Below are 27,790 nucleotides of genomic sequence, written 5' to 3' on the forward strand. Positions count from 1 at the left end.
CAGGTCATGTTAAAATGGCCACGTGGTTCACTGCAGCTGTGTCATTCAAAGGAAAGAACATGTCAGTGACCTGCACAATTATGCCTGTAGGTAGCAGAGTTCTGTCCTGGCCCTTCCTGTGCTGCTTTCCTCACTCAAGAAAATGTACAATCACTGTGTTATATGCTATTTTAAGATGTTCTCAGTCCCTACCATCAAGGTTTTTCTTTTTCTCAGAAAATATGTAAAGAGCCACTAGTTTTGAGAAGAATCAAACCTGAATGACATTTTAATGCCAACGCTCAGGGCACTGAACTAGAGGAAGGATTTCTGAATTCTATGTTCTATATTGGTCAAGTCTCAATCTCCAAGTGAGATTCTACCATCCAAAAACTGTCTCACATAACAGAAGCTCTGATCTGTGCCCATATTCTGCTACTAGCACATCATGGGTATCAGCTCTCAGGTAATGCATGTACAGATTGTTGAAAACTATCTGGATGCTCTCTGCTTTCCTGCCTTTTTAATAACCGTAGGAAAAATTGTTTGCACATTAGGAAGCATACTTGGGTACCTCTTTATTTGAAATTAACTTACAATCTCATCATGGGCAAAGACACTGAAGGGTAGCATTGCTGGATTTAAAAAGTCATTAGAAGAGAATTTGTGGCAAAGCAGACACAAAGAATGTGGTTTTCACCAAGTTAGGAAATTCTTCAGCTGGCTTCAATCATGCAACTAATGTTGTAAACATGTAACTCAAGAAGCTGAGTAACGAGAAGGATTTTTTTTACTGAAATTGATATACTTGTAACAATTCCTGAAGTCTGAACATGGTACTTAACTAAGTGGTGATGGATTTGCTGTTGTAGTGACTCTGCTAGAGATTCATGAGAATGACATTTAGGATTGATGAGCCTCTTTCATGGACCCTGTTGTGGGTGCCAAATGCCTCTTTAGGTTCTCCTTGCCTAAACATCCTTGTTTTAATCTTCATTTACAGGCAAAGCCTTTCTATTGAAGGAACTAAGGGGCCTAGATCTTTCATCTACATCTGTATTAAATGACACTCATATCAGAGGTAAAATTCCAGATTGAAAATAATTTCCAAGTAGTGCTGGTGCTGGTATTCCTTTCCTTACCAAGCTTTTAAATATCTTATGAGTACACAGTCGTTCTGACTGTACCTAAGTCCCAATGCCAATTGCTTTAGAGTAAAATACAAACCCCTGCAAAAAGAGGCAAAGATTGTGGATCACTCTTTATACAGTGATGTAGTGTAAACAATGTGCTCTCTTCTGGCAGGGACAGTGCTCATGTACTGGCTACGCTTTGTCAGAGATTTCAGTAACCTCAAATCAGAACATCTTTCTCACCTATGAAGCCAGTTATTTCTGCTGTTTGTTTTGTTGGCATTGTGTTCTGCTAATTCCATGATTCAGTTGGGTATTTAAGAGAGACTATAAACATGTTGAGAGGAGATTACATTATTTCTATCTTCTCTGTTAGTTTAAGTAGTCAAACAAGTTTGTAAGGTATAAACAAAAAAACCATTTCATATTAATGGAAAGTTACTGGCTCAAAGAGAATGCCACATCAATTAAGTGCATGTATGTCCCAGGTAATGCAAACAGATTTTTGAGACTTTTGAGTACTTGTGTAAATGCATAAAGAACATCTGCTTGAGATTCACACTTCTTTGGCCAGCTACTTCCAGCTACCTCAGCTACTCCAAAGATCTTTCCTTTACATGCTTAGTGTGGCTTTTTTCCTAGTAAATGTATTACATTTTCCAATGTATCATTTAGGTACCAGGTGTCTGCTTCATTGCATTCACAGCAGGAGGTAAAACACATCTAACACTTACCAGACCTGAGGCATTTCACATGCATTCTATGAACTCATCTGTACTTCAAGAAGATAGAGAAGAGACACAGAAATACATGAGCTGAAGGACAATTACTGTCCTCTATCCCTCTATCTGGGAAAGAAACTCCTCAAGGAAAATTCAAAGAAAATATTCTAAATTAATGAAAAAAGAAGGGTTTACGTTTAAAATATGAAAATATAAGACAAAAAGGATCTTTATGACCAAAAATACTCATAATCTTTAAGAATATGAGTATCTCTGAACACTGTGACTATCCAGAAAATAAAAACCATATAAAAAAAATTAATAGGCACAAAAAAAGTAATTAGAACATAGAAGATATAAATTCCTTTCAAATTTCAGGATAGATGTCCTTTTAGCTAGGATTGAGCAAGGTTTAATATCCATGGGAAAATGACAGTTTCTGTGAGAACTGCCAGCTCTCCCTAGCCTCGGCCTGCTTGCCACAGACCAGCAGGGGATGCCACAAAGACAGGATCTGGAAGTCTGTAAATTCCTTATTTGTTCTACTACAGGGCTGCATCTTTTGATGGAAAAATTCCTATTCTTCTCTAATGGTTGAATTATCACTTCACCCCAGACTGAGCTGGGCCATGCTGCAGTGCTGCTGAACAGCAGAATCAATTAATAAACTCAGAGAGAAACAGTGAGCATAAATCTCTTCTTACAATATTGCAATTAAATTCCATAAGAGCTAGTAATTTTAGCATTATAGTCTGGATTGGGGTGGGTTTTTTTTGTTTTGCCAGTGAAATGAAAATCATACAGAGTAATTTGTTCAATGTTAGTTTTTGTGGGACTTCCTCTGTGGTGGTTACAGCCATTTGTAATAGGTGAAGACTGAGAGCTCCAAGTATCAAAAGTACAGAAACAAGCACATATAACACAGTGATAACCAGGTGTCCTAAACTGAACTTAGATTTTGCTGCCTTTGCTGGCATTTCAGGTTGCACTCCGTAAATTTTGTAACACTCCAATAAATATTTGACTGCTACTGCAAGCATCAGACTCAGGTGCTCAGGTTGGTGATGAGGCCTGACCCTGGCTGGGCACCTTGGGAACACCAGGGTAAGAAAGAGCCCAAAACACTGGGCACAGAGAGGAGGAGGGAACACAAAGACAGAAAGAGAAGGGGGAACCCCAGATGACTGCACTGCAGCCCATGGAACACCTGTGCTGGAGTAGGTGATGCTCCTGAAGGAACTGCAGCCTGTGGAGTCCTTGAAATTAAGCAGGGTGGAACTGTGAAAGGAAGGAGCAGCAGAGAGAAATATCTATGCACCAACCACTCTCCACCCCTATTTTTAATGCTGGATGGGAGGTAGAGGACTCTGGAGCAGAGGAGTGAAGGTAAATTTGGGATAGGGAGGAGTAATGGTGTGGCTTTAGTGTTTGTTTTTGTTTCTTACTACAAAAATATATTCTAATTGGCAATAAATTAAATCAATTATCCCCAAGTGCAGTCTACATTTTCTATGAAAGTAATTGGTCAGTGATCACCCTGCCTTATCTCAAGCCCTAAGCTCTCTCATCCTATTTTCCTACCTCATCCTTCTATGTGAGGCAGAGTGAGTGAGCAGCTGGGTGAGTGGCTGGCCTGTAGCTAACTCACCACATTTCATCTGTCAGGGTCACAGAGGCACAAAAAATTCTTGAGTTTTCCACTGCATTTTTAGAAGAGAGATATTTGGTGATTTCAAACTCTGTAATTGTGTGCAAGTGCATGTACACACAAGCAACTCCACATTTACTACATGCCTTCTATAAGGGAATCCAAAATGTACCTCTTTAGAAAAAGAGGTGTGAAAAAACCCCAAACAAACCCAAACCAATTCAGTCTTAGGATGAAAAAGCCTGATTTCTGTTAACAATGTCATCGTTATGTGATAACTCAGATATTAATATTAGTTTCTTCGAAATTTTAGACTTTTTCTTCTAAGAAGAAAACATTTACAGTGATGGGTCAGATAGTGCAATAAATATGATACCAAAATATAACATAGGGTGTCACTGTGGTTAAAGCTGCAAAATAATACTTGGATTTTGACACAAAGGAAGAGATCTTGAGGAGAGAACAAGGGAAAGGAAAACCTACTGCTTCTTTTGTTAGCTGCTTCTCACCTGTCACCTTAAAAACTACATCTGTGCACATGAAGGAAAGACAACACTGCATCAACTCTGGTCATAGCGTTCTGAAATCTTCTTAGCAGCATAGTTTCTGTATTAGAGCAGACAAACTGAACTCACAAAGACATGGACATAAATAACTCCTCTTCAAGTTCATTAGGTTAGAACAAGACAACTGGCAAGTCATCAGAAATGCAATTATATGTCTCCATTTCTATTTACAGAATTTACAATACTTGTGTGACATGGGCAAAAAGGCATTGAAAATAGGTGTTAGATATTACTCAAGTGGCACAACTCTGCAACTCTTACTTGGGAGGTAGCTTAGCCATCCCTTTAAATGCAGAAAAATGTATTTTTATTCCTCCTAAGTAACAGTATAAATAAAAGCCCCCGGAGAATGTATGTGCCAGCACTTCTTGATACCATTTCATTAGCACCTCTTTTTCCTACAGGAAAAGGCTGGCTTTTCTTTGAAAGATTTTTTTTTAATTTGTTTATTCAAGAGTAGTACTCTGACTCTATCATTTTACTTTCAATTTACTGTCAGTAACAAGCAGCAATCAAGTATAACTTTACATGAGAACTAATTTTTGCTGTAAAGTGATGGCAATACCTCTAAGACCTCACTCTAACGATTAAAAATATTTAAGAATATCATTGCACTACATTTCAGATTAATTCCTGAGTAGTGGCAGCATCCCTATCTTATTGGAAAGGTAACTGAAATGTATATTAATTATATTTTCTTAAAAACATGTCCTGGTTAATTACAAGCCTCACAAGAGAAGAGAGAGAAATTATAAAAACCTACTTCCTCTGTTTCTTTTCTTAACTACCTTGTCATGCTGTTTTACTGAATACTGAAGCAACTGTCTTTCCCACGTGCTTTTTTTATAATATGTCTTTCAGTTTTCTCTATGTGAGCTTATGCAAAGACAGAGTAGTGGGGATGCCACATTCATATTGCATTCACTTTCTTACAAATACTGAACCTCCTTATCCTTATTACAGATGGAGTTCCATGTTGTATCTATTTGAGAACTGAAAGGAGGACATGCTGAAAGACTTAAAGGTTTGCCCAAATATTGAATTAAATTCTCAAATTCAGCATAATACTGCATACACTAATAGGTATTATAATAAAACCTAGAACACTCAGTGACAACACTAGAAATTTACTGAAACAATTTTATATTTCAAACAAAATTGTTATGGTGAAATATTCTTTAAACTCAGAAAATGGTCCTTTACAATACTTAAACAAATGCACAGTCCTGCAAATTAAAGAACTTACAAGGTGAGCCACCTCCTGTAAGCTGCATAGCAAAAATTTTTGAAAAGGCAATCTATCAAAGGATAATGAAAACCTCTCAGATGATCCAGCTTCATATGAGAAACAGAATATTAGTGCTGATACAGACAACCACTACATTGGCGTTTTCTGCTTTTCAGATAGATCAGGACATTTTACAGAAAACCAACCTGGACAAAACAATGTCTGCAGAAGCCTGAGCATGCAAATCCTTTTTTCTTTAACTGGTACTCTGCAAAGGCAGAGTGACTTGGCAAAATCAGAATATGTTATTTCAAAGAAACCATCAAGTAATGGATTAGATTTCCTTGAATACCTACCAAAAGCTGTCCAGCGAAACAGATAAACAAAATGAAGGAAAGCAAGAGAAATGCAGCCCCAAACGAAATTCCAAGAATAGATGTTCTAGAAGAAAAGGAAAACGGGTGTTAATTTCTTTGTTGAACATTTGTAACATGACATTTCTTTATTTATAATACTGATGATATGAAAAATTACTATGTGCAAGTGTCAATTTCCAAACATCTATACCATGGAAAACCAATTCCAACCCTCAGCCGAGTGACAGCCTTTCCCCTGCCATTTTCTCAATCCAAGAATGCTTGAATTAAATTACCTCTGACTTGCAAAGTTATTACCATGAGAAGCTAATAATTTCCACACGTATAAAAACAGAGTACATTAACAGAAGCAATGCTTTGTTTTGTTTTAACTTTAGGAAGCCTGCATTAAAGAAGATCTTTATTGCTTTACTTTTTTTGTTGTTGATTTTATAATAATATAAAAGCCTAACAGACATACAAAATAAACTGGCTGGTGGTGTGCATTCACCCCTAAAAGGCAGAAAACTGCACAGGTCAGTGATGTCTTTTCAGTGTCTCACAGCAGAAGCTGTGGTATCTGTGATGCTGATCACTCTTACTCAGTGTTACGTTCATCCTTTTCTTGTGTGTTATAAATAGGAAGGTCTAGCCAAAGTAGCATGCCTGGATACTCAGTAAACAGGGATTCAGTAACAATTTGTGCATTCCTTCCTTCATTCCTTCATTCATTCATTCTGCAACCATGGAAATTTCTTTATAGGAATAACAGAGTAGAGCATAATTGCTCCATTAGGCACCATGTAAGAGCTTCCCAGCACATCTGCCTAGGAAAAGATGCAGTGGAACCTAATTATGTTTAATGAATGCCAAGAGAAGTCCAGGAGCTCTGGATCAACTGAGTTGTTTAAGCATGGGAGCTAGATGCAATTGAAGTCCCTCACCTGAGTACCTGCTTTCAGGTTTAACACCAGATTTGTCACTTTTACAGAAATAAAAATACTTCTCAACTCCTTTGAGCCTCAGCAAACATCTTACTCTATCACACATTATATGCCAGAAATATGAAGAAACATTTTGATCTGTTTAAACAGCAGTGTTATATAAAATATTTTCAGGAAAGAACAAAAAAGCATTAACATCACCAACCACTCTGATGCCATTAAAAGCATTTTGGATAGTAATTGATGAGCTTCCCTGCCAATCATTCAGAGAACTTATTATATAGTAAGTATGAATCATCAGATTTTGGGCTGATGCACACAGCTGATGAAAAATAAACAACTGGCAATTCCTAGCATATATTAATCATGAAATAATATTTCTTTAAAAAGTCATTTGAAGATCATTATTGCATTTGAATACATGTTCTCCAATATTTTCTCATTGAGACTGAGACAGCAAGCTGTGTATCAGAGTATTAAAACTAGTCTCTACTCTTAGGAATTGAAAATCTCATATGCATCTGGAAAGATGAAAGAAAAAAAACCCAAACAACTAGGAAGCAGAAAAGAAACGGGTTTATTTTTCATGTATGCATAAACACTTCCCATCTTATATGTCCTTCATTACCATTCAAGGAACCTTTCCTACATTTCAAAATATAATTATGCTTTCTCTGACATGAAGAATACAAAAAAGGGGCCTCCACACCTTAAAAAATGACTCAACACAAGAAGAGCCTTATCAGTCAAGTTTGGAGTGCACCCTTTTAGAAGAAGAAATTAAGATGTTAGGAGAGAAACTGGAGAGCAAGGGAAATAAAATTAACATGGCATAAAGAGAGCTTATGCAAAGAGTACTTAATCTCCTGGGCAACAGGCAAGAACAAAAGGTCTTTGTAGCTGTTTCAAATAATCAATGATGTTATTGAGGGAGCCCAAGAATTACACAGCAAGGTGAGCAGGACAAAGAGAAAAAGACTGAGGGTAATAAAAAGTGGTATCTTAGAATCCAGATTTGAGTGGTGAAAACAGAGAAAAAAAAACCCTAGTGTTTTTGCTGCCCACATCCCATTCTTTTCTGGAAACAGAAAGACTTCTGTTTCACTTAGGCTAAGACAAAATAGTTTAATGCTGCTCCAAGAAGGAAAGAAGTGGACTGAAAATGTTATGAAGGGAAGCAAAAATGCTAAAAATTAAATGCCACCATAAACGAGTCTCATTTGAGGCAATGACCATAGGAAAGCCATAATATGATTTATTTTTGGTCACTGAAACATTACAAAACCAGTACAGGTCTTTACAGTAAACTATCCTTGCTTTTGTTGTGTAGAGTTATCAAATGCATTGCATTGACAGATTTGGGCAAAATATTTAGTCAGAGGAGCACCTGAAATTGCATAAGCCAGGTAAGTTTTTACCTGCCTCTTCTATGCTTATTCTGCTCTCTGCTACAGTTCCCTACCAGAAACCCAAGCCAGACAACCCTTGACCATAACTACAGAGGGACAGTTTAAAAGTGAGGAAACAAAATGAGAACTTCTCAAGCTTCAGGTAGTTTCATGTCTAAATAACTTATGATCTTAGTGAAACTTACATTTTTCTGGTTTCATTAGGAAACATCTGCTTTGAACAATTAATTTTTATCAGTGGTGCAAGATTGGAAAAAAATTATATTTATGTATATCACATTGGTAATTATTTAACTGAAAACCAGAAATTTATTGATGAAGATAAAGATACTTAAAAATACAGAAAAGAATGTGTTTTTTTCCCTACAATTTTGTAACTTTTAGAAAAATATATGACTTTTGGTACACCTCCTTTAATGCAAAGAATTTCCTTAGCTTGTAGATAATTGTTTTCCATGTTCTGAATGACAGGACTGCAAATTCTCTTGACGTGATAAAATCATAATGAAGCCAATGCAGCTGACAATTATACAAGACAATACTGAATTCAGACATTTTTGGTATCTAATAGTAGCTATTTATTTCTTAAAGGAATTGATACTTTCACTAAGCCATCAAAAGATTCAATAACTGTGGCGACTGTATGGAAGTTTCAATGCTAAATCAGTATCAGTTCAGTTTTGCAATTCCACTTGAATTTTTGGTGTTTCAATACAGCAGGAAAATAGCTAGTAATGATGGTTTCCTTTCACTTATACCATTTTATATCTTACATGCCTGCTTTTGGACAAACTTTTTAAGTACTACCTTTCCTAGGACGAAATTCAGTTGTATCTCATCAAAAATATTATGTGAAGTCCTCCTAACTATGACTGTTAGTTTGGCATGACTCAGGACAGAAGGACACAGTTTCTTGAGCACAACAGCCTCAGAGAGTGAAGATTTAGGAAGAATCTTAAACGTTGCCTAAATACAACCCCTTACTTGAATCCTACAAATATCTCCTCTTCAATAGAAATATACTTTCATCAATTCACCAGTCTACATTTCAAAAAACCAACACTACCAATTCCATGTTAGTACCAATCCTGCTTGCTTAAATAAAGAGTGTAGGGTTGCTGTGAATTAATAGAGATGCTTCTCTCACTTGGTAAAGCAAGAATTCTAGAGAGCCACTGCAGGCCTGTTCCAAGGAAATGTAATGATAAAGATTTGCTTTCATTTCAATGCCAATGAAAACCTACTACTCATCATACATTTCACCCCAAGATATTGTTTTCTTGATTAAATTTATAATTACCACTTTGTGTAAAGCTTATTATTAAAACACCACATCACTTTACTGACCCAAGAAAATTAAATCATTAATAAATTATTTCAGCCTTGAAAAAAATGTCTTGTGAACTTGAAGTTATTACTTAGTACTTGGAACTTGCTGGATGTTATCCATAATCAAATATCTCCAAATCTACTTTTAAGTAGCAGGCTGTGTGCCTGCAGAGAAATCAATGATATTACACTACTGCAAAACCAGATTAATGGAATAGTGAATCAATAACACCCAGTGACAGATTTAGTTCATCCGCCTGTCTTCATTAGACCACTATTTAAAAATCCTGGATAACTTTTGGAAGAAAACAAAGCAGGTAGCTAGAATTTTAGAAGGAAATAACATTTGCAGCATTGTAGTATGTTCAATTTAAGTTGCATTTGCGATGACTACATTCACTAGTGATTTTTCAGCTTATGTTGTTGTTGTTGTTGTTGTTTTCTTAAATGGCAATGCTCCCAATTTTCCAGAAAAAATGCAGATGCCTGTATAATACTTTGCCTTTCTCTCTTCCATTTTTGCATCTATTAAAATAATCCACAGACCACCTGAAGCTGAATACCATTCATGTTGGTAATACCTGATTTTACACTTTTGCTTTTACAATTTAATATCCAGCCCTATGAAAGCATCATAAGACACTTAACATTTTGGTAATGAAAACGACAAAGCATTTATCAGTGTCTTTAGCTCTGATGTTAGAAATACCAGAAATACCAGGTTGGAAGACATTTTCCTTGGCTGAATAAGCTCCCTAGATTTCAGTGATATTCTGATATTATTTAATGAGCTAAACAGTTCGTTTAAGCAACATAGTAAGAATAGAGCAAAATTACTATGTGATTACATGTAAGACAGTTGATAAATCTAGATTTTCATGACTGAAATCAAAACCAAAAAAACAGATTCAGAAATCATACTGCTGGCTAGGAATAGTTAGATCTACCTTTGGCTTTTGGGATGTGGCAAAACATTAATTTCCCTGAATAAATTCCTTTACTTATCAAAATACAGTATAAGATCATAAAATAACATTTGCCACGTATCTTAATTTCCTATTTTTAATAATGCCCAAAGTCACACTCAACCATGTGCAGGATACAACTGAATTCTTGGAAGAGTGTCCCTTGATTTGTGCCTCCATTTTAGAAATTTGCTAGGAAACTGCTGCTGTAACATCTGAATAGAAGTCCATAAAACTTTATACACATTATAAGTCTGCAGAATGGAAAGTCAATTTATAAAGTCCTAACAGTTCCTTCTGGCTTTGAATTAAAATGTGAGTAAATACTACAGAACAAGACCAATCACTCAGCTGTGATTATAAATAATAATCCTGAAAGTACTCTACAGGAGAAAGGACTATGAGTTAAGAATTACTGTATGACAGGGAATATGAAGTGTTGGCTTTAGAAACAATTGCTATAAAGCAAACACCAACTTTCCACTGTGTAAACAATCAATCGCAAAATTTAATTTTAAGAAGTCTAATAAAACATCCTATATTGGAATTGTCTTCCAGTTTCTAGCCTTTCTAGAATAAGCACAATCTCATAACATATAATCTCATAACATATAAATTCTGATAAAAGGATTTATTCCAGCAATTGATTTTAATATTCTAAAATTAATTTTATAAATATAAATTTTATTATTATTAATGCTGTTTTCATGCTTAGTATTATCATAGTGATACATTAAATACATTTCTTTATCTGCAATCCATTTTGTCTCACTCCAGTGTTGAACTGTCACACTTATTTTTAAACACAAAGAGAAAAACTAAAAGGAATGAAGAATTGTTACTAATGCTTGGCATAACACTATTGACAGTGTTTAAAACTAGAAACAAGCCTAACTTTGAAAATCGGCTGAAATCCCCAGTCTTTTCTGTTCAATTCTGTTTCTATGAATTAACATCTGTAAGCTAGCAATTCCAAATTTTTTTACTTATATTTCCTTTTTTTTTTTACACTAATGAGCAAATATACAGAGGAACGAGTACACATTAAATATCACTTACTTTGGCAGTACCAGAATCTGTACAACAAAAATGCAGAAGAATATGAGACAGGCACAAGTTACATAATACTTGAATGCAGGCAGAGTAGTTGCTCGGTACTAGAAGAAAATAAAAGCAAATGTTAAAATCAATTTCTAAAGCAGATGAAATAGCACTCCGCTGAATTTTCAGCTTAAAGATGCACAGATGTATCGGCAGTTTTTAGTGACAGTAAATTTCCTGTTCTTCAGTGACTTCACATCCACTCACATAGGCCTAGGGATTATGATAGTATTAATACTTCTGCTATTGAAGAACAGTGATGTCAAATGGCTTTGCCTTGTTCCTCCACTGAACAGACTATCCCAAACTCATCATAAAAAGTTTAATTAACAAAAAATTCCCCTCCTAAAAAAAAATGAAACCCCAGCAAAAAGAAAAAGTTAAAGCATATATTAAAATATTTTTAGGAATGGCCAAGCATTCTCCACAGATTCCAAAATTCTTTGTGATTAATTCCTCAAACTGATTTTCAATTATTGATAAATACTCAATGGGCTGAAACAGTTATAAAAAATACAATATTAATTTAGACAGGAATCTTCTGAGCACAAAAAGTAGCAAAGTGTAAGCTGTGCTACAGAGCACAGCTAGCAACCATACTGATATTTACTGAACTTATATTATTACTTCAATTAAAATATTTTATGTCTTTGTTAAAAGGCCTCATATGTCCACTGTTACTACTAAACACTTGATATTCTTAGGAGAGAGTCAATTTGATCTGTTTTGTCATGAGAAAAATCTATTTATCTCTAATTAGTCTGTCTAGAGACATGAGAATTAAGCAATGAAATATTTATCAGAGTTGCTCTGCTATTTGAGATAGATATATCTAGGTTGAAACCAATTAAGTACTCAAATGGAAATGATCTAAGTAGCTATTAAAGTTACTTACTCTATCCTAGCCCTTTTTTTTTTTTTTTCCAAAGGATAAAAGTTCAAGATTTAATTACTAAAAAAAGCCCCAAAGATTATTTTCACACAGTTCTGGAGATGCAAACTTCAGAAAATGGGAAGTGCATGAGCTGTGCCTTCCAACTGCAAACACACAGCTGTGTCTCTGTGCTTAATGCCAAGTTCTGCCTATGAAACCAGTGCACCAAACTTTACATGAATATGTAGAAATATTCAGCAACACAACAGCTTTTTTCACTTTGAAATTGTATGACAAAAGCAATTCTTATCACTAATCTAACTGAATTACAAGGCACAAACATGTCTTTACTTGATGGGTACCTTTGCAGCAAGTTCTGCTCTTCCACCTGTTGAATATGTTTGTAGGGATCCTGTTCAGCAATTTCGAACCTTGACCTACTATTAAAATTTCACAGAATTCCAATCTACTTTTAAATTTGTTTCATTTCCTAATGAAGGCAGGCAGCTCACTCCTTAGGTTAAACAATTATTTTACTTTATTATCTTTCTGTACCTTCAAGTCCCATAGGGCCAGGAAAGCTTCTGTTCGAATCAAAAGCAGACCTTACTGAGTTCTTTAAAGCCAAGACTGGACTGGTGAGTCATTAAAAGGTGTCGAAAAAAGATATTAAAAAGCTGGATCCAAAAATTACAATTAGCTCTTTGCTCTTCCATAGCATTCTACATCAGGATATTAGACTCCTACTGGAAGCATTGACTCAGCCAAATAACTAAGCTCCCAAATTTTCTCCCAAGTCAATGCCCAAAGTACACATATGACGTTTTTCTATCAAGTTCTCTTTCAGAATTCATTGGTTACTAACGCCCACATTAAAATCTCACGTGCTGCCAGGCACAGCTTTGATCCAGTCAGTGAACCCCCAAACACTAAGCATGAGACCACACCAGATCTTGCTGCTTCTCTCTTAGGAAGTCTTCAAAACAGGCTCAAGGAACCTTGAAACCTTTTCCACCCTAGTGCATTGCCAAGCAACACATGCCTTTTTCAGCTGGCCATAGCAACTATTCTGCTGATCTGTGAAAGAATCTGAAAATCATTTTAGATGCCTTGAACTGAAAGATATCTACAAAAATAACTATGTATGTATTCGACCACCACATGGGACACAGAGGATACTTACTGGACAGTGTGAGCACAGCATGGTAATACTTCCTCTAGCCCCTTCTCAACAAATTCACCAATTTATACAGCCACTTGTGGTCCAACCTACCTCTTAGTTCCCCAAAGGACAGCATAGCTGTTCAGCTATCAGCTGCCCTATGCTCATGAGAAAACAGAAAGAGGCAACTCCCCAGTCTTCCTGCTGAAACTGTGTCAGTGTGTAGAAATACACTCAAGGTCTACAGGGCTATAAAACAGTGAAAAGGCCTGACTTATTGAACTTATTGAAAAGAACTTACTTCTTTTTCCAGAGTCTTATTATAGAAAAGAAGTGATATCCTTTGAATGTCTTCAGATTTAAGCCACTGCCTAGAAGAGAGAAGGAACATCATCACTGACATAGGAAGAAAGTAGTCCTGTCCTTTTCTATTACTGAAATGCAGCAAAATAAGAAAATAAGTTGGAATTAAGTAAGTTCATGTGTATTGCAGTGCATATGATGAATTTCACTGAGTGATAAAAAGAGTGGAAACTGAAAATCCTCTCTCCTTGTTGGCTTCTATTGCTAAAGTGCATGTGAAAAAAAAGCTGAGATGGACAATTATTTTTCTGTTGATCATGCCTAAGGAGAATCGATGGAATGATGGAATTCTAACAGTGATATTCCACTCATGTCCAAAATACTGGAGTATCTCCAGTGGACAGAAGAGGACCTGAGACAAAACAGGCCTTGACAGGGTACCTTTGGGAAGGGCACTGTTACGATATGCAGGAGTGGTGAGTAGGTAAGTTACATTTCACAAACTTCTATAGCAAACAAAAATGTAACAAACAGTATTAAAAGAGGTGGAGGGATTTTGTCTTTGAGCTGTTTCGGTCTCTTGACTACTGACCCTGTACAATAGGGGTAGATTTTGATCTTTTTGCTGATTATAAAGCCTTCCCTTGCATTGAAACGACATATCTATTTTAAACTACGTGGATCTTGACAAAAGCTTGACATAACTTTTACAGAATGAGATGTTCTAATATGAAAGTCTACATTTATTTTAATAGACACTCGAAAATATATAGAATGTTTAAATGTCAAGAGGGTTGGCTGCTTGTACCTCAAGGGCATGACATAAATTTGAAAACAAAAAATTAATTAAACAGATTAGGTCTGTGGACATGCAGTACTTAAGCTTGAACAATAGTAGTAGGGACTGAGATTTTTTCCCAACATTTCCTGCAATAACTTTAAATTAGGCTCTAAACTAGTACTGTAGCTAATGCCTTCTAAATAAAAGGGAATGTCTCAACTGACAGTCTGTAATGCAAATAAGCAGCAGCAGTGAACCACAGTGGAACATATCCTAAATTAAAGTCCTGGAGAACAGAAGTGGACAGAGTGGAGTGCAAGCTATTAGCTTTAATTTGTGAAATGGAAAATATTTGTTTCCTTGCCTAGGAGACTGTCCCTGCTCCTGTGCAATCGAGTTGCATTAAAAAAAGGGTCTGTAAACATATTCAGTTCTCAGAATGCTTAATTCAAAAATGTATTTCCCTTTTTGCTCTGCAATGGTTTCCATCTATGTGTGATCATAGTTAGGATTCTGAGAAGAAAGGGAACTGGAAAGCTGGTGTACATATAGCATGATTTTGTTTGGGCTCAGCTGCAATCTACTGGAGAAAACATTCACTTTGAGGAACATTTTTGATAAACTGTGAAAATGGAAAGGTTTTTTTTCCATTTAGCTACAAAAATTGAACAAGAAGTAACCCTCTTCCCCAAATAGTTAACTAATTTCCTGATTTTTCTTATGGTATCTGACAGGTGGATTGATTTAATTACCATCAGCACTACTAAAAAGTTCTCTCTGCAGATCTGCTCCCCAGGGCCCAATTTGGTTACACACGTGATCGCATGTGAAGTCAGGAGTGCCATTTAGAGCACGTGCTGCCTCATACTCCACATTACAAGCTCATGTTTTCAGAAGCTTTTAGTTCTTCTTAAAAGTTCAGAAAAAAACTATACTGGTTTTATGTAGCAGACGCTGAGAGGTCTGAGATGAGGGAAACAGTACAACACAAATGGAAGTGGAGACTGAGTACAGAAGAGGGAGCACAAAGTCACATACCTTTGGCACCGACATAAGGGCTAAAAAAGTTCTGCCTTCAGCCTGACTCCCTGATGAGTCTGAAAATTGCCGAAGTATTTGCAAGAACCTGAGGACATGTCTCTTGGGAAACTAGGTACCAAAGTTGGACGTAAATTCTTTTGCAATTCCAGGAACAATACAGACAGATATCTGAATTCTGCCTGTATCCACAAAGGTGTGTGGCTTCACAGGGCTTGTACTGCTTGACAATGTACAGCAAGGAATTATGCACAGAATATAGCAGCACTGTGACTCAAAGGAAAAAATGAGCAAAGTGAGTGTGTCCCTTTAACACAGCAACCTACTCGCCAAAGACCAACTGGCTTTAATTTAGCACTCTTTGTAGGTGCATATTTAGCTAGCAGATGGCCATCCCTCCCTCTCATGTCCTACAGCAGTTCCCTAAGCTCCAAGGCTTGGGATGGCTTAGCTAGGGCTGCTCATCCCCAGCCTCTGCAGGACAGGTGCTTTGAGCCAGGAGTGCTTTGTTCAAGACACAGGGAAAAGAAACCCATGGAGAAAGTGATGTTACACCCTAATGGCTAAGGCACAGAAGCTCTTTGTTCTTGACTCACTCTTGCAATAATGTTTTTTAAATTTTCTTCATTCAGTCATAGACCTATCTGCCATGCAATCCAAATGTTACACTTAAAGCATTTAGAAATGCCAGTTTTCTCATAGACTTCCTTAAAAGTTTTCTCCTTGATTCACGAACCTTTTTGTTTAGTTTCAGAACTAATCGTTCACTGTAGCTAATCATGTTATTTTCATTTACAGATGAAAAACTGAGGCACAAAAATAGGTACAATAATAAAGAAAACAAAAATGTGATTGGTTTTGTGTCTTGAATGTAGGAAGTACTTTATTTGCCTTTTTTTTGTGTGCTTAGCCTTTACAGCGTTAAAATATTGAATTACCTTGATGTTTGAGGAATCAGCACTTTTTGTAACATATTCCTGAATATTAATCAATTGAACAATAGCTTTTAAGAGATTGATTCAGCAAATCAATACAGAGCTAGGTAGAGAATCTAGTTTTGGAAGGTGACATTCAGACTTTCTGATATATAATTTCTTATCTTTCTGCAATTTCCCATGTAATTCACAAAATACAATGAAACTTTTTCAGAAACCTTTTTTATTGCTAAGTTTCTCTGAATTGTATGTACTAATTAGATAAGACAGGGATTGTCTAAGATAAAACAACATACAGTAGGGTCACACCAATATTTTAATGCATTTATACAGATGCTTTACTTCTGACATCAAAACATCATTTTTTAAATCCTTTTATTAGAGCAAGTGTACCTAAAGACATAGAAAGCCTGCCAGAATTTATAGCTGTTTTAGGCAAATCTGTTTTAGCATAATCAAAAGGCTTTACCTATCACCTACCCTATTTCACTGTGTTCTCTCTATGACCTATAAATATCAACACCCTTCTAAATTTACTGAAAATTTTTTTTAAATCCAAGTTCCATTTAAGAGGACTAAAAGATGAAAAAAAACCCCAAATGTGACATATGAACATTTAAAAATTAGGTGTAATATTCAGCTAACTAAGATTCTGAGTAACAGAAGTAGGGGAAACATGTAATTCATCACAATTATTGTCCACATTTTTGAATGATAATTCCCTTATTTCATCAGAGAAATATAAGAAGCTTGAACACTTCTTTTGGACTGGAATTGATTTCTTTCTATCCTTATGTATTCACCAGGAAACAGAAAACATCATACTGCCTCCAGCTCTTCCTAGGACACAGAAAAAAATACATGGCATGTTGTCTCACCCAGCAATTCCAACATGCCATCAAGATTAGCCTTTTCTAATAAACCAACCAACTAATTGAGAGACATCAAACTATGGTTTTAGGGAAAGTTTCTAATACTGAGGAATTGTTTCTGTTACAATTAGGAAGCATCAGTTTCCACGTCATTCTGACTCCTGAGCCAGTCATTTCTTGTGTCTTACATCTGTGCCCCCAGATAAGATAAATCTGTGGTGTTGCAGCCATGAGTCTACAGACACAAACAGCTACAGAGCAAACTCCCTTTGCCAGGAAGATCAAGACAAGTCAATACCCCTGTCACACCATGATTCACAGGCACTGTCTTATATAGTAGAAAATGTTACTTTACAGCCTAACTTCAAACTGTGCAAGGCTTCCCTATGCCACTATTTGTGACACCTTTAGTGTTTTCAGACTTGGTGTGCATGTGTGGACAAAAAAATATTAAACACTGCCCTCTGTTGTAGATTTATGTCAAAATTGGAATGGATAAAGACAATAAAGGATAGAGGATAAAGCCATACTTTTGGGCATTGATTCCGTCAATGGCTTGGATCATCCTCTCATTCAGTTCTTCCTCAAATCTTCTTTTCTGTGATTTTGTTCTGGAATGAAAAATGTGGGAAGTTTCATCAAAAACAACAGCTATCATAAACTTGTGAGTTTATCATAAATCTTTAACATTTAAACATTTAACTGCAATAGCAACTATAGGCATAAGGCACAATGACCCTCATAATAAGCCCTTAAAAAAGACACCATAAGCCACAGTCTCACACACAAACACACACACTCACAAATCTAGAACTTAGCTATCAGGGAACACTTAAATACAAACACAAGAAAAGATTTCATAAAAAATCAAGAGAGCTCAAGAAATTCTGGTCTAAGGAAAGTCTTCCACAAATTCTTGTCTAAGGAAAGTCTTCCACAGTGTTATGAATTCATGAAAAAGAATGAGAATATGCTCAAATTCATAAAGCATTCTTGTATCATGCTTTTTTTTTAAAAAAAAAACATTGTCAGAACTGTATGATGAGCACAATGTATTAGTGCACTGAGGCATAATAGATATCTCCTACCAAAATCCTACTAACTCTCTTTTCTTAGAAATACTTTATTATTTTTATTAAGAAAACTGAGCACTCTGAAATTAGTTTCAAGCATACGTCATATTTCTCTATGAGCCTAGGAAAAATACATAGACAGATGAGAAGACATTGTCCAACCACAGTTAATACTCTTGGCAGATCCTTAACAACATAAAACTATTGTGTAATGCATAAGAACTAAGACTTTCAAAAACAGAAGCCTACATCAGGCTTCAAACCCTACATTTTCATATTCTAGTAAAATACTGATTTTCAAAGTGCTTATGATCACTGCATCTCTATCCTGTGAGAATGATTAACTAGCTTATCTAGAATCCTAGTTACATGCCTCTCTCACTACGGACATTAGATATGGACATTAGTAATGGAAGAAATTCCTTCCTTAATATGATACCAAGACACATGTTTTGCGCCTTCTGAATCTATTCTGGAGTGGTGTTTAGAAACAAAAAAGCAAGAACACTTCTGAATCTTCAAGAACTGTATTATTTCCAAATGCCACAGTCCAATGGTCTTTCAATGACTGATAGAAATTCTTTGGACATACTGTCCAAATATAAATGTGCAGTTTTAGAATTACACTCTCTTTATTAATATCATGCATGTTCAGTCAAATCTTTTTCACCTTCTGGAACTTAGCAATATATTAGGCAATTGCATAGTAACCACAGACAATAACAATTCAGATTTTTAGAAGGTTTATTTAAATAGACTTTACGGTATTTATGATATCACCATCTTGCCCTAGTCATCAAGGCACCAAGCAGAAGCATGAAAACTTAAAGCTATTGTGATCTTGCAAACATTTTGAGTAGTAGGAGCACCATAAAAGACCACAAAATACCTTTTGGATATCTACTACTGCAAACATACTAAAGACTTTAAAATAATAAACCACAATACAAATACAAAGCAGTTAAACAAATATACAAAATGTCTCTTTTAGTATATATTATTAGATGTTTTAAGAAAAAATATTAACAGCCCTTTCCATCTTCTCTGTTCTTACCCCTCTCTGGGCTTCCTCCCAATTTTCCTGTATATAATTTTCTTCCCACTGATAGAGTACCTGGTTTGTAATAGGTCACCAACATGCCAATTCAGAATAAAGCTATTTGTTACCAGGGAGTGAATTTGCAATTCATAAGTAACATGTCTGCCAAATCTGTTTCCATAGCCCTTCTTTATGTAAGAGGTATCAGCACTTACATGATAAAACAGTCTGAGTGAGCAATGGCCCCCAATATTTGAAAGCATAACAATGTATATTTATTTATGTGGACTTTCTATGAATTAAATTTTAAAGATTGATTTACCTCTCTCTGCAACGCTGAAAATGATATTGCCCCATGGGAACATCCTAAAAACAAACAAACAAACAAAAATACTCCTATTAATTAAAATAGACTTTAATAATATTACATTTCTTTTAAAATAGTGTTGAAAACAGCGTGAGAAGGAGAAAAGTTTCCAGTGTAAATACTTTCTGCATTTGATTGAAACTGTCTAAAAGAAAAATCTAGCTAGAAGTGAAGATGGAGTGACCTGGAATAAAACTCATCTATCAGTATAAACACAGGATAAATGAATACAACAGTCTGAATCCAAGAGTGTTTTGCTTTATCACAAATATTCCAATGCCACCACTGTTTGGATGTAGCCCAAACTCTTGCCAGCTTCAGCAAAAACCAATTTTAAGTGGTTTTGAAAAAAACAGACCTGAGTGGCCAAATACAGACAATGGTCATTATCTTTTAATTAATAGCAACAGCAGCCATCACAGCCACATTTGTTTTGTGATTAATAATGATGGCTGGGTACTTCCTGTAATGAACCTGTCACAATGCACATTCTGAAGCACTATATTTATTAAAGAAGAATATGTCTCATCAGGACAGGAACAAAACTGAATGCCAACATTGAAAACTATCAGAATTTTCCTTTGCACATTCTCTTTTAAGAAATAGAAGATAATGCAATGTACAAGCTGTAGATTGACAGTATCTTACTGACAGCAGTATAAGAGTGTTAGTAAAATTAAAAACAAATCCGTTCAGTGGAAAAGATGCAACATTGAACTATAATACTCTAAAACTCAGGCCTTCAACCACAGCTAATGACTTGTAGGTGCACCTTCAAAAAGCAGATGTTACAGTGAGTATGGATTTGGTTCCTGGGGTAGTCTGAATAAAGTCCACTCAAGGTACCACAGGGACTACTCTAACTTCACAGCCTTTGCTCCAGGTTTGGCCATGTTCCAAACGGAGAAGGTAGCTAAACAATCAATCTCTAGGAATTTCTCTGTATTAAAGGATTTCCTTCCTAAAGATGTTACATTCTGGCTTTATGTTCAAAATATCTTTCCACAAGAAAAGAGAAGCCACTGTACATGCTGTGATTTGGGGGGTCAGCTCCCTGAGCCCCAAGGGTCAAATTTTGTGCTAGATTCCTTATAATTCAGAGATGCACCTACAGGATGCACTTGTGGCTTCTTAGAACCTAATCCAAAACTCCTATTCCAATGGAAAAGCTTCCAGCAAGTTCACTGGGTTTATGCCCTCTACAACTACACGTATCTTCTTTTACCAGAAATAACCAGGTATTTAGCAGCGAGCAGCCTTTTCCTTTCAAATATTGCTATATTGTACGAAATGACATAAGTAGGCCCCTACTGTTGTGCTTATCTTGCCGTTTTCAGTGGTCATGCTGTCCCTGTGGTGCAAGTGTGCGAACGGCTTGGCTGCTCCCCAGGACTCCAGGTAGCGGGTCATGCGCACAGAAGCTCTCATTTTGGCTCCGTCAAGAGTGTGCCGAGGCCGAATGTGGTGCTGGGGGCTTCGCTTCTCTCCCTGGTTGACAGAGGACAAAAGGTGACATCAGCCTTCGTGCTCATGACCTTTTGAAGCAGCAGTGCGTCATCTGGCACCACACACCTCCGTGATTAGGGACTTGTAAATGGAGAGATGCTAAGAACCTGCAGTTCTTAATGATATTGCTGGGAAGTATCAGAGACTTATTTCTGGAGAGCGGGAAACATTTGCACTGCAAACATTATATATTTGTAGGCATCAGTAACAGCTAGGATCAATATCTTATTGTAGTGAATTATTCAATAAAGAGATTAGTGATCCTGCTCAAAAAAAAGTATGACTGGCCACAAAATAAAAGTACTACTAACCTTAGGATTGATTACAAAGTAAGTCTTAACATTATGCTCTTTCAGATATGGGTCCCTCACATCTCCGTCCCCATCTTCCACTTTGTAAGCTCCATTCAAATGTGCCAAGGTGACTGACGTGATGTGAACACGGCTGAAATTATATTTTACAAGAGGAACAAAGTCACAGATACCGATCAAAAGCATAATTTAAACCTGATCAACCTTTTTTACTTGCTTTTGGATGCACCTTTTATTCGCTGCTCACTTCTTTTGCAGTCCCTCTAATCTAAGTTTTAGAAGTTCTAATGGGCATAAATCTAAAGGTTTCCATCCAGAAAAAAAAAATGCTCCTTAAATCACAGGAAATACTTAGTTTGGTTTGTTTGTTTTGTTTTTTTTTTTCCTCAGGACAGCATCTAAGATTTGGTTCAGGCATCTCCATGAAGGCTGATAGCTTAAGACATGGTGCCTATGCATTTGTCCATGACTGAAAAATCCACGTGTCCAAAGGTTAACAGAGAAGACTCTTACCCCGGGACTCCCCCAGCTTCCATGTGGTTGGCCAGGGTGACATCGTGGGACCACACATCGTACTGCCACTTCTGCAGCCCAATAACGCCGCAGAGCACGTTCCCAGAGTGCACTCCTACCCGCATGTTAATATCCACTCCAGTCGCATCTCTCACTTTCCTGTGGTTGAGAATAAAGCCTCTGTTAATATACATAATAGGCCCTTTGTTTGCTTTTAATTTACCAGTCAAATGATATGGGTGGCACACCCCTGGAAGTGCTCAAGGCCAGGTTAGATGGGGCTTAATGCAACCTGCTGTAGTGGGAGGTGTCCCTGACCACGGCAGGGAAGCTGGAACTAGATGGTCTTTAAGGCCCATTCCAATCCAAAACATTCTATCATTCGATGCAAGTAGCAGCAACAGCAGTAATAACATTTACCTCTTCTTAGCAGTGCTTCCATTCTTTTAATGTTACAACTATATATTACTTTTCCTATTATATGTATTTGCAACAATTTGTAGAAATATTAATTTTCAATTCTGTGTCTGAAGTTCCTTCTTTTATATTCATCTGAAATTAATTGGGAGGGCTGTGATGAATAGTGGAAATGTTTAGTCTCATGTTTTTGTTCTACAGATTGCTTTTGGAGGTCTGGAACTGCTTTTATGCACCCTTCTATCTAAAGACCCTAATGTTGACATGGGACACCTTCTTATATCTGCCATATCTGAGAGGAAGGACAAAAAACACAGCACCTCAGGATATTCCAAGGCTGGGGCTTGTACACTCTTTGGGGACATGGGTTCAGTGCCATTCAGGCTGTGGAGAACATAGCCTCAACAACCTTCCACATGCTTAATGCATGCTGCACCCACTAGAACATTATAGAGCAAATGAAAGGCTATCCTCACTGTCCAAACCACATCTAAACCTCTGACCTTTCCAGTGACAGAGTTAAGTATCTCTTCACCCCATCCCAAATCTCAGAAGGGCCCTACACATAGGACAGGTGTTTATCTTTGCAGAAGCAGCTCTTCTGAACCACTGTTGGGTGACTGAGGTCAAACAACCAGAACATTTCCAAACATATGTCATATGGGTACCTAACCACATATGTAAAGAGTAATAAAACTAATTCAGATATCTACAGGCTTAGACAGCTCGAAGAAATGGGAAGATCATAAGTTAGCTGGATTTACATATTTAAACTCCAACTGATGTGGACCTAAACCTAGCTAGCAATAAGGAACATGCACATGGAGAAATTCGGGGTGTTAATGGAAGAAACAACTGCAGAATAAGAAACCCAAATGGATCCTGTTGGGTGTATAGTTCTAGCAACATCTTTGGTCTCAGTGATGATAATCATCAGCTCTGTACCTTCTGAATCATTGAATTAATGTGCCAGTTTTGGGGGATTTTTTTTATTTTTTTAAAATGTGTGTGTGTGTGTGTGTGTGTGTGTGTGTGTGTGTGTGTGTGTGTGTTTTTGGGTTTTTTTTGGTTTTTTTGAAAGGGAACATAGAACGCAACAGGTCTAAATTGACAAGGTAAATCCTGCATTTAAGGACTCATTCTCAAGTGTTTGTTTTCTGGGAAATGAAATTAACCGGAGCATAACTGAAAGTATTTTAATTCCGTCTGTCTCTCTCAAGTGTTTATTGGCATTTCTTTTCATATTGCCATTTTACAGTGCTGTTGTGTAGCTGACACACTTGAAAATGAACTGCCTGTAAATGATCTTTTTAAGCATTTTGCAAAACAAAATCACCACTTTGCTCTGCACAAGGTATATGACACAGGCCTAGCACTTTGGAAAACAGTGTTTTAAAAAACTGGGCAAAATGGAAGTGGAACATTTATCCTCTAGGAGTGCTTGTCAAAAGACTGCCCTTCCATATTCTGCACAGCAAGTGGAATAAAGTCTGCTTTATAATAAGCTCTCAGGAGTTAAGCAGGGGAGCAAGCAGAATTGTACCAGAACTGCATGTCTTCTTCTGTCTCACAAATTAAAGAAACCATGGAAGACATTAAATCAGCAGTGTAACTCTAGACCGAATTAGAGTTTACTACTTCTTCTCTTCTGAACTCCTTGAACAATTGCTGTGACAATGCAGGCACTGAATACATTCACTGAATTCAGGCTATCACATCCCCAGAGGATGTTTGCATTACCTACAGAAAGCATATCTGAAACTTCCCACCTTTATTTCATTTTCTGCTCCCCCTGTCACTCTGGTTTCCTTCAGCACAGCACAGTCTATGTGTCCAGCCTAGCTGAGCAGTCAAAGTACTCATCAAGGCTGTATTTTTTTTATTGCAATGTGAAATTTGAGTTTGTAAGCATTCTGCATTTTTCAGAGGCATGGTTATCTTGCAGGTAATTGTAGCAACTTTACTCCATACGAGCAAGAGTTCAGGTCATTAGGAAAGCATCTACATGCTTTATTTCAGCTTTATTATAATTCTGGACCAAGGTATCTAAGACTCACCTAGCCCTTTCTTACACACTTCAACACATTGAGTGAGCCTTAGGCATTTAAATCCCTGCAAATTGCCATGTTTTACAGCATAGCTTTCCTTTGGGATCAGACCTGAAGAAATGAAATCACACCTAAAAAAATTATTTTATTTTCTGTCTAGCATTCAAAATGGTATCACCATCTTATATCCAACAGTTTCTTTCACTTTCATCTGAAATGGAATTTGTTTCATGCTACCAAATCAAAGGAAGTCTTTGAGAAATTTGTGACTGAGAAACATGCAAATAAGGAAGTCGCCAGACAGACAAGGGGGTAGAGTCTGAGCTGAATGGACACAACACATATATTCACACATAAACATATTTTGCCTTAACAGATAAGCTCTGTCCTAAAGCACCCAGTTAAGGTGGTCAGCTCTCAGCTTCCCAGGCAGCACTGGCATTTATGGCTTGATAAAGTGAGCATCCCACTCTTGGGGAAGCAGGCTGCAGACTATAAGAAACATTGGATTTGTTCCAATATAGAGCAGAGAAGCAAAGCAATTAATCAATGGGACTACAATCCATGTTTTAATTGGAACAATCCATAGCATAGGGAAGATGAATTGCTCAAAATGAAACTACAAAACATTAGGTAAGAAGACTGATTAAGACTTTACAGTACAGATCATCTGACAATTTGGCAGAATTCCTCCATTTTTGCTTCAAAGAGAAGTGGAACTGAAACTATATTCAGGTGGTAAAATCTATACAGAACTACTACTACAAACAGAAGACTACTTTATTTCAGTAGCTTACACACCAAGGGGGAAGTTTGCACCTTAGTGACTGAATATAACAATAATTTCAATCTGACAAAAAAGATAGATAGAGCAAGTCAAACACTGAGTCACACACTGCCCATAGCAAGAGTATTACTACTTCTCATTTTACAGGGCACAGAAGTATGTCAGGCTATGCTTTCATGCAAAGATGCAGCAATCACACAAGAAAATATGGAGTTGATTAATAATCAGCAATTTTCATTCAACTGCAGGCTGTGACACTTGACATAATACTTTGAAAGGACTTGAAAACACAGGGTACAGATCCCTCACTCCTTCTATAAACAGGCTGTGGTAATCAGGCATCTGTCTATGGGAGCATTGTGGTTTCTGACTACAGTAATAAAGTCAGATCAGAATATGCTTTACAACTAACATATAATTTCCTAGTCTGTAAGGCTGCTCTTACCAAGAACCTGATCGTACTGCATTAACAATGAACATACTTGATAGCAGCCTGAGGAGAAAGTTATTTCAGAGGAAATTGGAAGTTCTAAAGTGTGAAGAACTGACAGATTGCTCTCTGAGCTCAAGTAAAACATTGCATTATGATGTGTGATATACTTTGGTTCTTTGTGAAGGGCACTTTATGGCTCAAGTTTCGTGTTGCTTTTCCACCATCCTGTAACCTCCTATAATTTTTTCTCTTAAGTAACAAAGCAACAGGTTGATCAGAAACTCTATGCAAATACTTTTAATTCACATTTCTCACACAGCACACAGATGTTTTGAAAGGCAAACCAGAAAGCTCTCATTTTCACTCAAAGGCTGGGGAAAAAAATCCCAACATTTTTAAGCCAACCAACAAGGGAGGGGCAGAACATTGAGACTGACACCCTTTTACCAACTACTCTATAGAAGGGATGGTAGCTTTACTTCCTAGTATGCTAAAAAAGCAAATGGCTTAATTGCAAGAGTGTTCTAGTATATCTAAGTGAAAAAGAGAAAGCATCTAGTGATAGCAACTGAAATGCAACTAAATTTGTAGACTTTAATCTCACTTGGCAAGGAGAAATACTTCCAAGTACCATTTGAAAAATAGATTTCTTTGGACACTAAGTAAGGTACAACGATTTTTGGATGAAGAAACAACATTTTAGAGAATGCAGCAACTTGATTCCTGTACTGAGGTTAGTTTTATAAAAGATTGCTAAAGAAAGAAGATCAAAATACTAGTTTCCAAAAATACTACACCTTTTCCATGAACACATAAAAGGGAAAAGAACCAAATTTGCTTTAGTCAACCTACCCATACAGTAACTACCCTGGATTGAATTAGAAGACCAGATAACTAAAAGCCAAGACTCTCTTGTGACCACAATTACACACATATGAGGGTAGCATTTAAGAATTCTAGGAATAATTTTGTATGGCTACTTCCTTAATCATTAAGATCAACACAGTTCAACATAATTATCCATTTCATGATGAGGTGCACACCACACATATAACTCACAAGGATGGGCCAATTTCTTACTTTGTTACATGGACAGTGGTTAACGTGATCTAGACAAAAACTTTAAAATTGGAACTTAAACTTAGAGACGAGCATACCAAGTTTCAAAATCAAAGTCCAGCTTATTAGAAAAAACAAATCACACAGAGGACTCCCAAATATCCAGACCACCACGTGATACACATTTTTGCCAAGTGTAGCTCACTTAGACATACTACAATTTTAGTGGAAGAAAACTGATTTTAAAGGCTTTTTTAAAAGGTTCAGTACTTACTTAATGGCTTCACACATGTCCAGTCCCATTTTCACACAATTCTTGGCATGATTTTGAAGAGATATAGGTAGTCCAGAAACACAGTAATAGCAATCACCTAAGATCTTAATTCTCATACATTCATTTTCCTGGAGGAAAAAAAGCAAGGTGAGACATTGAATTTTAAATACATAATGAAGGGTTACTGTTGCAAAGACTGACTTACACGACATTAGCAAAGTTATTCTACTAAAGTTTGTTTCAGTAGAGAAGGGCTTGCTAGAACAGAAATGCTGAGAGAGTTTTGTACGGTTGATCCCCTCACCAGTTGTGGTCCTTAATGGGCAAAAGCAAGAAGTAATTTCACTGCAAAACATGTTGACACCTGAGAATAAAGGACTGTCATGTCTTCAATCTAAATAAAGACTTTTTGTTTCAAATAAAAATCAAAAGATGTAGTCTTCCACATTTACAGCTATGAAGATGTACAATGGAATACTTCCAGAAGCTAGCAATCATGAAAGTATTTCTATATTTTATACTCTAAGGCCATGCAAAGATTTTTATTTTCTAAAAACTGAAATTTAATTTTAATTTAAATTAATTTTTAAAATACTGGACAATCGTTTTTCAAGAAAT

The 27,790-nt window shown here is 36.5% G+C and overlaps 1 protein-coding gene across 2 annotated transcripts in view; it reads right to left on the minus strand.

The window, feature by feature from the left end:
* The window catches only part of ADCY2 (adenylate cyclase 2), a 201,358-nt gene that overhangs the window by 38,542 nt on the left and 135,026 nt on the right, over positions 1-27,790 (minus strand). For both annotated transcript variants that reach the window (XM_088171170.1, XM_014872312.2), the window contains exons 7-15: positions 27,173-27,300; positions 22,155-22,313; positions 21,642-21,774; positions 21,136-21,312; positions 19,780-19,823; positions 17,876-17,956; positions 13,718-13,787; positions 11,339-11,436; positions 5,633-5,717 (exon numbers count right to left, since the gene is read on the minus strand). In XM_088171170.1, coding sequence (XP_088027296.1) covers positions 5,633-5,717; positions 11,339-11,436; positions 13,718-13,787; positions 17,876-17,956; positions 19,780-19,823; positions 21,136-21,312; positions 21,642-21,774; positions 22,155-22,313; positions 27,173-27,300 — 975 coding nt within the window. The remainder of the gene's footprint in view (positions 1-5,632; positions 5,718-11,338; positions 11,437-13,717; positions 13,788-17,875; positions 17,957-19,779; positions 19,824-21,135; positions 21,313-21,641; positions 21,775-22,154; positions 22,314-27,172; positions 27,301-27,790) is intronic.

The sequence above is a fragment of the Sturnus vulgaris genome, chromosome 1 (genome assembly GCF_052056855.1).
Source record: "Sturnus vulgaris isolate bStuVul1 chromosome 1, bStuVul1.hap1, whole genome shotgun sequence".
Lineage (NCBI taxonomy): Eukaryota > Metazoa > Chordata > Aves > Passeriformes > Sturnidae > Sturnus > Sturnus vulgaris.